At 43.3% G+C, this 16,038-nt stretch overlaps 2 protein-coding genes across 2 annotated transcripts in view; one reads left to right on the top strand and one right to left on the bottom strand.

Annotated features, from left to right (window-relative positions):
* Positions 1 to 6,010, bottom strand: part of nek8 (NIMA-related kinase 8) — a 58,023-nt gene extending 52,013 nt beyond the window's left edge. Inside the window, exons 1-2 of the mRNA XM_063205854.1 lie at positions 5,791 to 6,010; positions 5,425 to 5,591 (exon numbers count right to left, since the gene is read on the bottom strand). Coding sequence (XP_063061924.1) covers positions 5,425 to 5,591; positions 5,791 to 5,946 — 323 coding nt within the window. The 5' untranslated portion in view covers positions 5,947 to 6,010. The remainder of the gene's footprint in view (positions 1 to 5,424; positions 5,592 to 5,790) is intronic.
* A 3,859-nt stretch (positions 6,011 to 9,869) lies between these two features.
* On the top strand, positions 9,870 to 12,268 carry LOC134453932 (uncharacterized). Its single transcript, XM_063204679.1, has 4 exons — positions 9,870 to 9,958; positions 10,259 to 10,695; positions 11,074 to 11,464; positions 11,817 to 12,268. Exons 1-4 carry the CDS (start codon positions 9,925 to 9,927, stop codon positions 12,266 to 12,268), a joined length of 1,314 nt encoding a protein of 437 aa, XP_063060749.1. The 5' UTR covers positions 9,870 to 9,924.
* The last annotated feature ends 3,770 nt before the right edge of the window (positions 12,269 to 16,038 follow it).

The raw sequence follows: 16,038 nt of genomic DNA, 5'->3' as shown, positions 1-16,038 counted from the left end.
CCTGTCAGTAAGAAATGTTTTTTGGAAAAAAAATATTTGCCTGAGGTGGAAACATAGAGCTGTGGGAGTATAGAGAGCGCACGTCTGTGTGTCCATCACAGAAAACAATACTGTGTCCAGGAGCATGGAAAACAATTCCGTGTCCAGGAGCACGGAATGTTGGCGAAATCCGTGCTCCTGGACACAGATTTCGTGTCCTTAACATCCGTGTCCAGGAGCACGGAATTTTTGGAGATCATGTTGCATGATGTGTCAATTGTCAATAATCTGTGTGTGTGTGTGTGTGTGTGTGTGTGTGTGTGTGTGTGTGTGTGTGTGTGTGTGTGTGTGTGTGTGTGTGTGTGTGTGTGTGTGTGTGTGTGTGTGTGCATGTGCGTGCTCAACGCAAGCCAACAACACGCAGCCGAAATATAATTGTTTTTTTTAGATGGCAAACACGGTCTGCAAATACCAACAAGGTCAAGGCAGAGGGAAAAACAGTAAGATTAGCCAGCCTTATGTCTGCATAGTAACAAAGAAGTGTGTATGACTCCTTGTAGGACTGGACTGGGGGAGAAATAGGGACCGGGCGTGTGTGTGTGTGTGTGTGTGTGTGTGTGTGTGTGTGTGTGTGTGTGTGTGTGTGTGTGTGTGTGATTTTCAATGACAGAAATGTACTTCTGCCTACGTCAAGCCTCATTGCGGTTGTTGGGGATGACAGTTTGAAAATAGGGTCTCACGAGGAGGGTACGTGGCCCACCGGGAAATGCCCGCTATGTCAGATGGGCAGTCTAGTCCAGCCCAGTATGACTCCTTGGTTTGTTTTGTCTGTGGAAGCTGCTCTGTGCGGGTTTGTGTGTAAAGTAAACCTGACTGGTTTCGGGCTCTCCCACATACTTCACAGCTTTATTGCCGCGCTCAGTTTCAGTGTTGTTCAGCATGATTGGCAACTATGGTCTGCAAGTGCAACGTGACGATGACGACGAAGTTCACCAAGTTTACAGACTGGAGGGGAGGAAAGGAAGCATGCCACTCAGCTGGGTCCATAAACGTATACAGTAATAACCTATGTATGCTGGGCCGGCACTAGGCATAGGCAGACTAGGTCAGTGTTTCTCAACCAGGGTGCCGGGGCACCCTGGGGTGCCGCAGGCCCCCCTCAGGGGTGCCGCGGAAACATGGCTGATAAATCAATTATGTAATATAACACAAATTTATCTAAATGAATAAATCATTGCTTAGTCAGTGGAATCTTTCATCTGCCATTTACGCACAATAAAGTAAATTTAGGTTGCCCCAGTAAGCTGCAACTTCGAACATAGTTTGTGTGACGTCTCTGTGTTACTTTTCTTAGCATGTGTGATATCGGATGCGATGCCATGTTACGGCTTGTTGGTTTGGGGTGCCTTGACATTTTTCATGAATTGAAAGGGTGCCTCGCCTAAAAAAAAGTTGAGAAACACTGGTCTAGGTGGTCGCCTATGGCGGCAAATGTCTTTTTTTTGGTGGGGGGAGGGGGGGGGGGGGGGGGGGGGGGGGGTCACCAAGGCCCACAGAATTACAATATTGAACAAGAAAAAAGCATCAAACTTTAAATTGACAATGATTTTTAAGGGCCACTCATTACACATGGTATTGTACGATGACACCATGTTTTAACCTACAGATGCCAATGTCAAAATCCACAAAAAGGAAAGATTGGTGCTTGCCTAGGGCACCAAATTGACTAGAACCGGCCCTGCGTGTATGAAGGCCTTTGTGTTACACTGTTTATACTGTATACTGTTTGTCTACTGTGTGAGATATATAGGTCTATGGTCCCGACAGAAAACAAGTGAGGAGGATTGACAGGATGATTAGTTAGCTTGTATTGCAGGAGTTTACACAAGAAAGTCTGGGAGTGCCCCATTACACACTTTAAAAAGCTAAGTACACTGTGACACAACTGTAATTATTCAGTGAAAATGGAACACAAACAACAACATAATATTTATTATTAGAATTTTTATTGAGGTGCTTTTAGTAGGCTTACGCTGCTCTGCAGACCTGATTTATTGCTCCTTTGAGATTTTAAAGATATCAAAAATATATTGTCAACTGTTTGGAATTTTTTTTTTAACTTTTAAGCTTTACCACTATTCCACTTTCTCAGTGTGCTTCTCAACCTGACAGTGGGAAACAGAAAGTAGCTCCCGGCACAGTTCAGCTCAGCTGAGGGAAGTTAGCATCAAGTAGGAAGGCTAGTGGCTACTTGTAAGCCCTTAATTGCTAACCTGGTAGCCCCAATTCTTGACGTTCCCACACAGCTTTACGCACATGGGCTACAGTGATCCAGAATACCTCTGTCGACAAACATGTGCTCATCATAATAACTAGCGACATACTCAGCGGCAGTTCACTGGTGAGAATGCAGAGGAACAACACACAGCTTGATGTCATTACGAGGCCTACAGTGCCCCACAGAGGCAAAAGCAAGTAACTGCAGATTTCTTTTTTAAAGGGTGTAGGCTAGCCTGGGAACTCCCATACTGCCTCTAGTTCTACACAATTGTTTCGATCTGAAAGACATCTCACTTGTGATTAGGTCTGGTGTTAACCAGGCAAGGTGTAGGCCCCATGATGCACACCATTCCACCTGTGGTCATTGAAAACACCTTGCTACATAGTACTACACTACTACTAAGACATTAGACAGTGCCGGTTATTATTATCATCACTGTTATTATTCTATTATTGTAATGTCTACATTATTTTCTCTTTATCTTTATCCTATCTTCTGTTTACATGTTCAATGTTAAATATTGAATGTTAAATATTAAATGTTCATTTGTACTGTATTTATTATTGACCACTTATTGTTACCAGTCTATCACTGTTACCTGTCCTGTCTTGCACTTATGTCAGTCTGTAAAATGTCAGTCCTGTATATGTGTATGTCCTGGCATGGTATAGAGAGAAAACTTAATTTCATTTTCCTTGTATGACTTGTGCCTATGAAGAAAGTGACAATAAAAGCTGACTTGACTTGACTTGCCTTTGGTCATAGTCATTCTGGGAACAGCACATTTAGAACAGGGGTCATGTCTTAATGGGGTAGTCCCTTAATGCACGCCGTACCACCAGTGGCACACTGTAATAATCATTGAAAAGTTAAGTACAATAGTACCACAATACTATGACAGTCCACAGGACCTTTAGTGATGCACTACGACTTGATCATTGCAATTCTGGTAACAGTACATCGATATCGCTGTGTCTTAACAGGTTAATTGACTGGTGTTTATTACCTTCCTGCACATCACCAGTCATCAATTCTCTTGAACTCATTCAATGTGAGCTGCGAGGGGAAACCATTGAACATTGTGTTACAATAGGCTAATGTAGGCTTTTACTTTTCTTTCATGTTTCCTTCATGCACATACAGGTATGTCACTGCAATGAAAGTGCAATGACTGCCCTCTAGTGGTAGTTTATCTTTATTGTATTTGAGAAATGTGACTAGCCAAAAATACAGGAAGCAAGGAAGCCCGGTCGCATATTGACAGAGCTCTCAGTCAGTGATCACAGCTGACCTGAATATCTGGTGAACTGTTGTCGAGACTCTAGCCATGCATAGCCACAGGTCTATTCAGTGCACCTCCACCTGAGAGGACATTGGGCAAAAAGAAAAGAGGACACTGGGCAGATTGGACTCTATAATGGACAATGACCATCACCCCTTGCACTCAGTCTTTGCCAACCAGCAACGTCTGTTCAGCCACAGATTCCTCGCAATTCCCTACAAGACCGACAGGCTGTGTAAGTCCTTTGTCCCCAGGGCCATCCAGCTATTTAACGCAACAACTCAGAAGAACACACTGAAGGAGATTGTTATAGGTGACTGGACCGCATAAATCCCCCCCACCCTGCCCCCTTTCCATTCCCCATTCATCCCTCCAACAATCAGTAACAACTATTGCAATGAGAGACTTTTTATATCTGAATGTTTAATGTGAAATAATCTTTTTTTTTTGTATGTATGCTACTAGACACCTAAATTTCCTTCGGGATTAATGAATGTTACTCTACTCTACTCTACTCTACTCTACTCTACTCTACCTTGAACATGCTACCCTACCAAGAGTCTAACCTTACCTACCCATACCACTTCGGAAGGATGGATGTCGCCACCAGGCAGATAAACCAATGCCCAACACCAAAGCCAGGATGGCCACTTTGTCCCTCATTGTGTTTGGACATGACCAACAACTCTGTCATGTTTACACAAACACACTCTGCTCACTAAAGAGGTTGAATAGGGAGGAGTATTAACAAGAATGCAGCCACTTACAGTAATGGAAACCAGTTATGGTGCCAGTTAAAATGCCATCTCACGACACACCCTCGACAAAGGGCCAAGACGTGTAGTCAACATGTGCCCCTGCAGTGTCACTGTACTTTTCTTCTTCTGTTTATAATCCCTCCAATTACCAAAGTCTAGACATTGATGCTTCACAACTCGTTTGTTTGTTTGTTTGTTTGTTTGTTTATTTATTTATTTACTTACTTATGTGTTTATTTATTTTGCGTGTTTGCTTGCTTTGTTATAAAGCCCAATTTTTAATATACCTGTATGAAAGCTTTAATCTAAAATGAGTAGAGGATATGTCAGTGACAATAAATACATAAGTACATTCTTCAATAAGCAATGTGTAAATTAAATGAATAAAGTAATATACTGTATTGACCTTCTTGTGTCCTGGTCAACATGTGGTCTTACCTCTATACATTCTGTCATCACAACTTTTAGCATTTAAGTCATGCTGCCAGGGTGGTGCTCAAACACTCTGGTTAGGGTAAGGTTAAATACTCAGGAAATGTCCTCCAGACAAGCACTGCTCCACACAATCTTGCAGGCCTACTTTTCATCCAAAGTATTTAAATAAATACACCTGCACCTGTAATGCAACTCATCAAGGTGTGCATGTAACTTGTGTGGTGCAGTTGTGGCTCAGTGGCTAGAGCACTGGGTTGGCCACCCAAGGGTACCCGGTTCAATGCCTGACCGGACCATGGCTGAAGTGCCCTTGAGCAAGGCACCTAACCCCCACACAGCTCCCCGGGCGCCGCTCAGCAGGCAGCCCACTGCTACGGACTAGTGTGTGTACTTCAATGTGATTCACTAGTCCAAATGGGATAAAAGCAGAGAAAAAAATTCCCCTAGGGAACCGAAAATAAAAAAACATACTCAAACATATTCTGGGGGTTGTAAAGGCTGCCGTCCCATCTCTCATGTCCTATTGTAGGCTACCTGTTCAAACATACAGTATCTTGCTGTCCTTTCGTGCTGGTTCAGTCACACTGTCTCCTGCTGTCCTCTCGTACTTGTTCAAACACACCATCTCCTGCTCTCCTCTCTCCCATATCGTCTCAGGTTTTAAGAAGTGGACGCTCTCCTCTCCGTACCTCTCTTCCTCATCCTCGTGCTCCAGAGGTGGGGTGCAGTTCTGTGTCACTTCCTCTTTCCGTCTGCAGGGGTGGTAGAGGTTCAGTTGCAGCACTCCAGCAGCCAGCAGAAACACCTCAGACACCCAGACCAGGTAGACACACTCTCCAATGTTTCTGAGCCCACCCTGAGTAGAGAGGTATTCTAAGGTTACTGTGTGTGCGCATGTGTCTGTGTGTGTGTGTGTTGTTTTTTTCTGACTCTATACTTATATTTCTGAAAATAAAGGATGCTGGCAAATTGCTGTTTTAAAAGATATTTAAAGTGACTAGCACTCACACATCTGAGCAAGAAGCCCAAAAGGATTTAAATGTGTAGATACGTACATGACCCAAACTGACTGTGAACCAGATGACGGGTCCCAGTGTCACCAGGCAGGATATCAGGTACAGGAGGCTACCTGCAAACAGCATCTTCTGGGTGTTGTCACTACAGCAGCTGGTGCCACAGCAGTTGGTGCCACAGCAGTTGGTGCCACGCATAGCCAAGACGGAGATCAAGAGAGCACTGAGGGCAAGTGCAGTTCCGATCCACAGTGGGATGGAAATGCCCAGGAACATGGCATGCAGCATACACTGTAGCCCCTTCACACCCCAGTCGCACCACATCCATGGACCCGTCCCAGATGAGTCAGAGATGTACCACCTTGGAAGGAGTATGCTATATGCCAGGCAGATGAACCCCAGAGAGCCCAACACCAAGGTCCGGGTGTCCACTTTGTCCCTCATGGTAGACGGACGTGTCAAAGTCAGACCAGCAAATCTCAACTCAACGCCACAACTCCTCTGTTGGCTCAAAAACACTCTGCTCACTGAAGAATATGGCGTTGAGTATTTACAAGAATGCAGCCATTTACAGTAATGGAAACCAGTTATGGTGGGAGTTAAAATGCCATCTCACGACACACCCTTGACAAAGGGCCAAGACGTGTAGTCAATATGTGCCCCTGCAGTGTCACTGTCCTTTTCTTCTTCTGTTCACAATGCCTCCGCTTACCAAAGTCTCCAATGACATACTACACTCCAGTTTTATGTCCATACGCTATGTGTGTCCGTCCGTGTGTCTGTCTCAGTTTGTCCCCAGCATGAGCTCACAGACAACTCTGTTGTGTTGACTCAAACACTCACCTGAGAGGTTTTGGAGGGTTGTGAATTCACAGAAATGGAGCCACTCAAAAATACTTACATTGCTATGACAATGCCACGCCTTCCCCCTTGATCTGATAGAGGGCATGTCTGAGAGTGAATCTGAGGTTGATCAGAAGAGGAATGATCGAGATTTGCCGTGTCCTTTTGTTTTTGAGTTGCATCTCTTCTGTGTTGTCCTGTTGTTCATCTCTGTTGGCTGGGCAGGCATGACGTGCTGCAGTGGTCTCCAAATGGCGGCCTGCGGGCCAGATCCGGCCTGGGTATGGCAAGCATTTGGCCCGTCATGAGGTTGGAACAACTGAAAACATACATATATGCTATCTGTGGCCATACGGTCGAGCAATTTTTTTGGCCCTCAGCTTCATTTGCGCTACATAATTTGGCCCTTGGGGAAAGATAGCTGGAGACCACTGACGTGCTGTATTATTAATGTTTTCATCAAACTCAGTTTTTGGTTTTTGGTATCGGTCAAGGTGAAGTGTGTGTATAGGCTACCAGGCTTGTACGAAATTCTGAATGGAAAGAATTTCAATTCAAAATAAGGCCATAATACGAACACTATGGTACCATTACCTTGAATTTCTTTGAATTTAAGCTACACCACCCATTGAAGGTGCATAGAACACCACCACCTAGTGTTCGTATTATGGCATTACTTTGAATTGAAATTCTTTCCATACGGAATTTCGTACAAGCCTGTAGGCTACTGACTGCATGACCATCACATTACTGCTATTTGTTATTCAGGACCTTAGGATGAGTTCATCTTATCATAAATAGGCCTACTCCACGGTAAAACTACAGCAACTCCCTCCTGACTGGTCTTCCAGCTTGTGCAATGAGACCTTTGCAAATGTCACTGCATGTCACTCCTCTTTGTCATGCCCAAATTGAATACAAGCCCATGACCCTTGCCTACAAAGCTACAACAGGCCCTGCTCTGCCGTACCTGAAAGCTATGCTAAAGCCCTATGATCCTTTCAGAACATCGTCTTCCTACAGTACCAACCGTTTCACATTTCTCTCTACGTACACAAGTAGAGGCTCCTGTCTGTTCAGTTCAGCTGCTGAAAGACCCAAAACACACAGTGACACCATGATTCATCATCACTGATGATGTGCCCTGACAAACAGCACATGGATATTACCTAGCAACAGTGTCTTTATCCACCATGACAGCAATCCAACCAAACTGATCCTGAAAACAGGCCATACAGCTGATAATGTTCATTTATGCCAGTAGTGTAAATAGCATGACGTTGAACAATACAAGGAAGTAAGCATCTGGTCATTTTGACAAATAGCTTAGGCCTATATTGCTGACAAAAACATGAACATAGGCCTACACAACAATATAAACGAAATAGGTGTTTTGGAGTGAACTAATAGGCCTAATATAATTGCTGCATCATGTTATAGTCTAACCTTAATTTTCAAAACTTCCATCTTGAAAATGATACCTTTCCTGGAGTTAGATTTTCCTGGATTTCTAGTAGGCCTATGTATTGAAATCATTTGGAAAAACCAGATGTAGCCTATCAATTTTGGGGTTGGGTGGGTTTTGGCCATAGATGTAGGCTACTCGTCTAACCCGTCTTTCTGTAAGCCTAGATATAGCATACTTGCGAACAATCTCAATTTCCCTCGTAGGAAGCGATTAGAACTGATGATATGCGCCCCTTGTGCAGACGCGGATTTGCCGCGAAGAGAGGCTTTGTGTTGCGAGCACGAATACGAAACCGAAAGTGTGCTGCCAAATGTAGGCTATTTTTCATCGACTTCCAGCGGCTATGGAATCCGTAAGTTCACGTATGCCTATACTAGGCCTATAAGAGAATGACCGTTTAGGTAGCATTACATAACAAATTTTATCTGGCCCACTTATTTTTCGCGAGCTCTGACAGTTGGCCCAATTTTGGCTTGGTCCTCGGTCCAATAATGGCCCACCGTATGGTGACAGTTATTTTCAGCGTCGGCCCAGTGTTGGCTCAGTTAGCCTACTGCAATGTTCACTGTTATTTAAAGTGTTTTGCCCAGTGTTGTTAGAAGTGTTGGCCCAGTCACGACAACCAGATAGGCCTAAGCCAGAATCGGTCCGACTGGGCTTGCTAATTGTTTACCCCTTTTTAAGCATGACTGTTTTTTGCTTTGTTTTGTTTTGTAGAAAAAGCATCTTATCAAAACCAAGAAACCCTATCTCCTGAAATGCTTGCGAAGTGACTGTAATAACCTGATGTTACAGCACGCCCATTCAAAAGAGATTATAACCGACGGGGAGTATGCAAGACTACGCGCAATCACAAACCCAGATACCGTTCATCAGGAGATTATAGATTTAGTGTATTTCAAGGGCGAGGCCGCCTGCGCAAAATTGCTCGACATGCTAAAGGACAATGAAATACAAGAAACATTTCCTGAACTGGCAAAATGGCTAACTTCTCTACCAGGTAAATGCCGCATAACCTAGCCTACTTTTTTGGTAAGCTATTTAGAGCCTATAGCCTAGTCTACTATCTAGGCCCAGAACCAGTGTAGGCCTAGCTGCAAAAGTAGGCCTAATTAATCAGGCTGCATTACTTTTTGATGTAGGCTAGCTAAGTAATGTAAGACATTACAGAGGGAAAGGCTGTAGGCCTAATACTAGTTACACCTGGGAAGGTGAAAAAGGCATGACTCTTGAGCTGGATTTACACTGTAAATTGCAAGATCCCTAGGCCTATTAAATTATTTCGGCAAGAGTAACTGTTGGTAATGCAAAAGTAGCGTTGTTTTGGGCAAAGACAATGAGCCATGAGTGGGCTTCAAGTGCAGGAGATATTGGAAACATGAAGATGAATTTATTGAACTACATTATTGTATGTTTTTAGGTGAAGATGCCCCGCCCGCCTCAGTGGGTGCCACTGTCCCTGTCCCAGAGGAAGTATCTCATGCAGTAACACAAGTTGAAATGACACATTCTGTGCAGAATTTGGACACATGTGGTGAGTGTCACTGCTGTTTGTGGCATTGCTAACAATAAAGGCATATAGGCCTTTAGACCTATGTTTTTTTCTTTTTTAACAGACTGTGTGGGGTTCAGACATTAGCTCTCCGGGAAAAAATGGGCTGGTGTCAAACTGTTAACAAAAATGTCACCATATTTTAAATCAGATACATTTAAAAAAAAGGGGGGGGGTTTTGCATCTGAACTCTTCATTTAATGATGTAGGCCTACATTATTGTATGTTTTTAGGTGAAGATGCCCCGCCCGCCTCAGTGGGTGCCACTGTCCCTGTCCCAGAGGAAGTATCTCATGCAGTAACACAAGTTGAAATGACACATTCTGTGCAGAATTTGGACACATGTGGTGAGTGTCACTGCTGTTTGTGGCATTGCTAACAATAAAGGCATATAGGCCTATATTTTTTTTTTCAGACTGTGTGGGGTTCAGACATTAGCTCTCCGGGAAAAAATGGGCTGGTGTCAAACTGTTAACAAAAATGTCACCATATTTTAAATCAGATACTTTTTTTTTTTTTAAATGCTAATTTTACTGAATTTACTGTATGATACAGTATTGGGATGTGTTGGCTCATTGTTTTTGCTCAACTTTTTCTGTCTCTGATGATTGTCTTCTTCTTTTTGACAATTTGTCGGGTTTGAGCAGAAGATGATTTCCTTCCACGTGATAGCATGGAGCTCATGCCAGCATGTGATCATACTGAAATCATGTACCACGGCACATCCAGAGAGGCTGCTAAAAGCATCCAGAGAGAAGGCTTCAGGCCGTCCAGCGATGGGCCTCTGGGGAGGGGAGTCTACCTCAGCCGGGATCTGCAAAAGGCCAGGAGGTACCCCTTGGAGCCTCCTGAATCACAGCGAGTGGTCATCAAAGTGAAGGTGAATGTGGGAAGGGTGATAGCAATCAACCGCCAGGGTCACCCCATGCAGAAGACCTGGCATGACCTCGGCTATGACACAGCCTGGGTTCCCCCTAACTGTGGCATGTTTCCCAGCAGCCTGGAGGAGCACTGTGTATGGGACCCCAAACGGATCACTGTCATGGATTTGATTTACACCAAATCACCAAAAGGTTTATCAGGCGTATTAGTGCATGCATTTTCAACTGTATTGTTTATAAAAAAAAAAACACTTATTACTTTAAATTAATTAGATATAGTATTGTATTTTTCAGCAGACCATGTAGAGTTTAGTGTATCAATAGGTACTAGTAGCCCAGTGAGTGTATAATTTCTGCTAAGAGAAATTGTCCTCAGTATCTTTGAGGCATTCTTCATTGTGATCTGCTATAGGCTTAACATTTCCTGAAGGAAGGTATAAGGAATGTGTTGACTCATTGCTTTGGCTCAAGTACTCATGTCATACATTTTTTTACATACATTGTCATGATTTTCTGCTTTTTTCTCTGAATTTGTTGGGCTGTGAGCAGAAGATGATTTCCTTCCACTTGATAGCATGGAGCTCATGCCAGCATGTGACCCTACCTACACCATGTACCATGGCACGTCCAGAGCAGCTGCTGGAACCATCCAGAGAGAAGGCTTCAGGCAGTCCAGGGATGGACCTCTGGGGAGAGGAGTCTACCTCAGCCGGGACTTCAAGAAGGCTAGCCGGTACCCTTTGGGTGTTTCCGAGTCACAGCGAGTCATCGTCGAAGTGAAAGTAAGAGTTGGCAAGGTGAAGAAAATTGACTACCAGGACCACCCCCTGCGGAAGAAATGGCATGACAAAGGCTATGACACGGCCTGGGTTCCCCCTAACTGTGGCCATAAAGGGGTGCCCAGTGGCCGTGAAGAGGACTGTGTGTGGGATCCCACACGGATCACTATCATGAATTTGATTTACCCAAAAGGTTAGACAGGCATATTAGTAGGCTACATGCACTTTCAACTGTATTATTTCTAAAAAAAATAAAAAAAAAATATTTCTTTAAATTAAGTAGATATAGTATTGTATTTTTCAGCAGACCATGTGCAGTTTAGTGTATCAATACTAGTAGCCCAGTGTATAATGTCTGCTAAGAGAAACTGTCCTCAGTATCTTTGATGCATTCTTCATTGTGATCTGCTAAAGGCTTCACATTTCCTGAAGGGCGGTTACATGAATGTGTTGACTCATTGTTTTGGCTCAACTTCTGATTTCATACATTTTGTCTTTCTAATCATGTTCTGCTTCTTTCTCTGAATTTGTTGGACTGTGAGCAGAAGATGATTTCCTTCCACGTGATGGCATGGATGAACTGAGTGATCATACAGAAATCCTGTACTACGCCACATCTAGAGCAGCTGCTGGAACCATCCAGAGAGAAGGCTTCAGGCAGTCCAGCGGTGGCCCTCTGGGGAGAGGAGTCTACCTCTCCCGGGATCTGCAAAAGGCCAGGAGGTACCCATTGGAGCCTCCTGAATCACAACGAGTGGTCATCAAAGTGAAGGTGAACGTGGGAAGAGTGATTGAAATCAACCGCCAGGGCCACCCCATGCAGAAGACCTGGCATGACTCCGGCTATGACACGGCCTGGGTTCCCCCTACCTGTGGAATGGTGCCCAGTGGCATGGAGGATCACTGTGTATGGGACCCCACACGGATCACTTTTGTGGAAATACTTTATCCAAAATATGTTCCGCAACCATTTTCACTTGCTAAGCTTTGGAGGTAGGCAGACAGACAGAAATACTGACCGATGGACGGACATACCCTGTTGTACAGATAATAGGACCAGGGGTGAAAGTAGTTGTAGCCCCTTAATGTACCTCCTGTGGCACGCTGTAATAGACATGGAAAGTTAACTACTATAGTACTACACTACTATGACGGGGTGTACGGGGCCTTTAGTAATACATTACGACTTGGCCATTGCCATTCTGGTAACATCTAATTTATAATGCCGTGTCTTAAGGGGTTAATGTCTTACAGGTACTATCCAAACCTGAACACCTGTCGACTACCCTCCATGCCAAACGAGAAAAATCTGACAACGAAACTATGCAAATGAATTTGGACGACAGAGCCTATCCTGAAATCCAAAATGAACCTGAAACAAAAGAAAACATGTTGTGTACTGCAGCATAATAACATGTATTTACGTCTAGTCTAGAAATGATTACAGATTCCCCTTGAAATGTAATTACATGGCATTGGCAATAGTTGTGTCAAATATCACTTATTTAGCGACCGGATCACGGATAATTCAGCCTGGTAGAAATGTACGTTCAGATCGGCAAGGGCTCTATAGTTTCAGCTCTAAAGAAGGGGGTGTGGTGGCTGTTGTGTACGTGATCTGCCACCTCCCCCCGCTGACAGTACGGAGTCTAACCGTAGCTTAATTCACAATGATGCTGTAACTTTCACTACATAACAGTGGAGCACATGCTGGCAATAATAGTAATGTTCAGAAATGCAATAGATTATTATACCGTAATGCAGTTCTTAACTAATTAAACTATATACTAAGTGAATATAGCTTTTAGTGAATATAGTGAATATAGCTTTCGCTTAGTTATTCAATTCACTCAAGAATTTAATGAACAAAATTCAAGAGACACCGCACACTGCTTACTTTTCTTCACTTTATTGTGAAGAAAAGTAAGCAGTGTGCGCTGTCTCTTGAATTTTGTTAATTGATTCACCTTCTCCTGCCTCACACCTGCACCTGCATTGCTGAGGGCTTGTGCACAAGGACTCAATTATTTGTTTTGTTATACATTTCCTGCCAAACTGCTGTGCACCCCATTGCACTCCCTCGAGGCCCCCCAGTGGTCGACAGCCTCCATTTGGAAAACCACAGCTATAAAACAGGGCTTCTTAAACTTCCTCAAACTATTTTTTTTTCTCTTTACACTTTGAGTTTGTTTTTAATTGCATGTTGTATATAGAGTTTATATTAAATATTATATGAAATAATTTGTTTTTATGATTTTTTTACATCACAAAACTTGGCATTTGAACAGGGGTGTGCAGACCTTTTATGGGCACTGTGTAAAGAATAAGAAAACATAATTTGTGTAGCCTACATCAAAGTAGGTAGCAGGCTTCACTCAGGTTTCTTGATAACTTTTAAGGGTGCTGTCCCAAATGAATACTTAGAATCAAAGAAAAGGGGGGCGCACCTTGCATCAATTTTTTCTTTTCTCTTTTTGTGAGGAAGGCACACGCCGAAACGTGTCTGTGCACAAAAATAAAGAAGAAAAAATTGATGCAAGGTGCGCCCCCCTTTTCTTTGTAGCCTACATCAATAAATACAGGGGTGTTGTTCAGGGGGATGAACTGTGACTGAGTCGCCAGGGCCCCATGTATATAGGGGGCCCACACAGTCGGATTTATGTTTATTATATATGGCTGGGGGTGTCCATTGCAGCTGATTGTACATTGGGCCCAAAATGTGCTGCTAGGCCCCTGAATAAATGTGAACAGATAAAGGTGTGTTCATCTAGTGTCCATATAGTACTAGTATAGAAATTGATACCAGAAATTGATGCCAGATACCATTTGGATAAGTAAAGGGAGAAGAAGAATGTACTGGTAGAGCACCTTCATCAATATTATCAATTACCTGATTCTCATAAAGTAATTTCTATGCTCTGCTAAGTCAGAAGTAAATACTTACTGTAACTGCTCCCAAAGAAACTCTATTTTATTTGTGAAAGGGGAGCAGTCCTGGTTGTTAGCAGAAATGTGTGATCCCAGCGTGAAATCTCTCTCATGCATTTTTTCTATCAATTTATACCTGTGATGATGTAGCAGACCTGTGAGAGTACATTATAACCCATTTAGGCAGACATGAGATGTCCTATATGATAAAGCTTCGGCCTTATTCCCATATCTGTTCCTAGACAGGTCTCAGCATCAGAGACGATGTACAGCACAACAGGTACAGTATACACAGGAAAAAGAGCACTAAAGGTTGATGGAGATATCAAAGAGTGGATTCCAATATGCAGACTTCCGTCCTCCCTTGCTCACTTGCCTGCTTAGTTGTGACCTCATGATGACGTCACTGACAACAAAATTAATTCAACACATTCTAAAATCACAATTCCAATGTCATTTTCTCATTTGCAATCGGGATGGTGAATCGTTGTAGATAGACTGACAGGGGGGAAAGTTTTTTTTTTCTCCACGGAGGCGGGGCATCAGCCAAATGCGAGGCCACAAGCTCAAGTGGATGACGGCAGTCCGCATATTGGAATGCACTCAGAGCAGGGCAGCGGTGTAGTCTAGCCTACATTTTTGAAGTTGGTATACTGTATATATTTATGCTACTCTAAATAATGGATCAATCAATTTTAAGTGGGTATACTGAAGCCCCTAAAATTTAGAAGGGTGTATACTCCGTATACCTGCGTTCTACATAGACTACACCACTGCAGCAGGGACACCTGAAAATCTTAATAGTAGTGACATTTTCTTACCAGTAGAGGGCAGTGAAAGACTTGTAATAGCATGGGTGCCAGCTCCGTTCTGGGGTGAATGTCTGGAAACCATAGTTGCTAACTCCATTAGCTACTTTGTTGTTTGCAATGCAATTTCCCGTTGGCAACTACCGAAGTTGCTAACTGGCTAACAATTACGCTTTCGAGAAACGCCCCCCTGGTCGGCCTGAAAACAGTATTATATATGGCACATGGTGGTGATCAGTGGTGTAGTCTACGTAGAACGCGGGTATACGGAGTATAGCCACTTCTAAATTTCAGGGATTTCAGTATACCCACTTAAAATTGATTGATCCATTGTTTGAATAGCACAAATATATACAGTATACCCACTTCAAAAAATGCTCAAATATATACAGTATATCAACTTCAAAAAAGTAGACTACACCGCTGGTGGTGATTGGTCTTTCCAATATGCGGACTCCTGTCCTCAGCCTGTGTTTGAAGACTTGCATTTCACCGATGCCCCGGTTTCGTGGATAAAACAATAAAGTTTCCCTGCTGTTAGCTATAGCCACAACAACTTTAGGGGGACTATTCAAGATTTATGTTATTACATTCCATTATAGGTGCAGGCCTATTATAGTGAGAAGGATCTATAGAGTAGGTGGGGTCTGTTGTAAAGGTGTCCATCTTCAATAAAGGCCTAAAGTCCAGAGGGAAATACTGGTTTATGTTCATAGTACGACCTAACCCCTGGTCTAAACTGAGTTGTACAGTAGGTATTTGGAGTGGCTGACTTGTTCAACACTTTGGTTGTGGACAGAGGTGGAGAAGGACCAGGAGGGTGTGTGTGTCAGTTGTGAAAGACCTCTTCCTTAGTTTTTGCCACATTCATTGAGTGAAGTGAGGTATGGATAGTTGATGGTCTGTGATGGAGACATTATTCATCCTCCATGTGACCCTCTGAGGTGTCGAAAGTTGCACGAAACATGACAGGTAAAAGATTACAGTACAGTACAGTACATTACATTACAGCACATTACATTACATTACA

This window comes from Engraulis encrasicolus, chromosome 8 (genome assembly GCF_034702125.1).
Source record: "Engraulis encrasicolus isolate BLACKSEA-1 chromosome 8, IST_EnEncr_1.0, whole genome shotgun sequence".
In the NCBI taxonomy this organism is placed as follows: Eukaryota; Metazoa; Chordata; class Actinopteri; order Clupeiformes; family Engraulidae; genus Engraulis; species Engraulis encrasicolus.
Note: the sequence above shows the minus strand (reverse complement) of the source record. Positions and strands in the feature narration are given on the sequence as shown.

What these genes read in the sequence shown, in the direction of transcription:
- LOC134453932 (XM_063204679.1), top strand. Translation starts at nt 9,925, where the DNA reads ATGACACATTCTGTGCAGAATTTGGACACATGTG. An exon ending in CACCAAAAGGTTTATCAGGC is followed by an intron (nt 10,696 to 11,073) that starts GTATTAGTGCAT and finishes GATAGCATGGAG; the next exon opens with CTCATGCCAGCATGTGACCC. An exon ending in GAATTTGATTTACCCAAAAG is followed by an intron (nt 11,465 to 11,816) that starts GTTAGACAGGCA and finishes GACTGTGAGCAG; the next exon opens with AAGATGATTTCCTTCCACGT.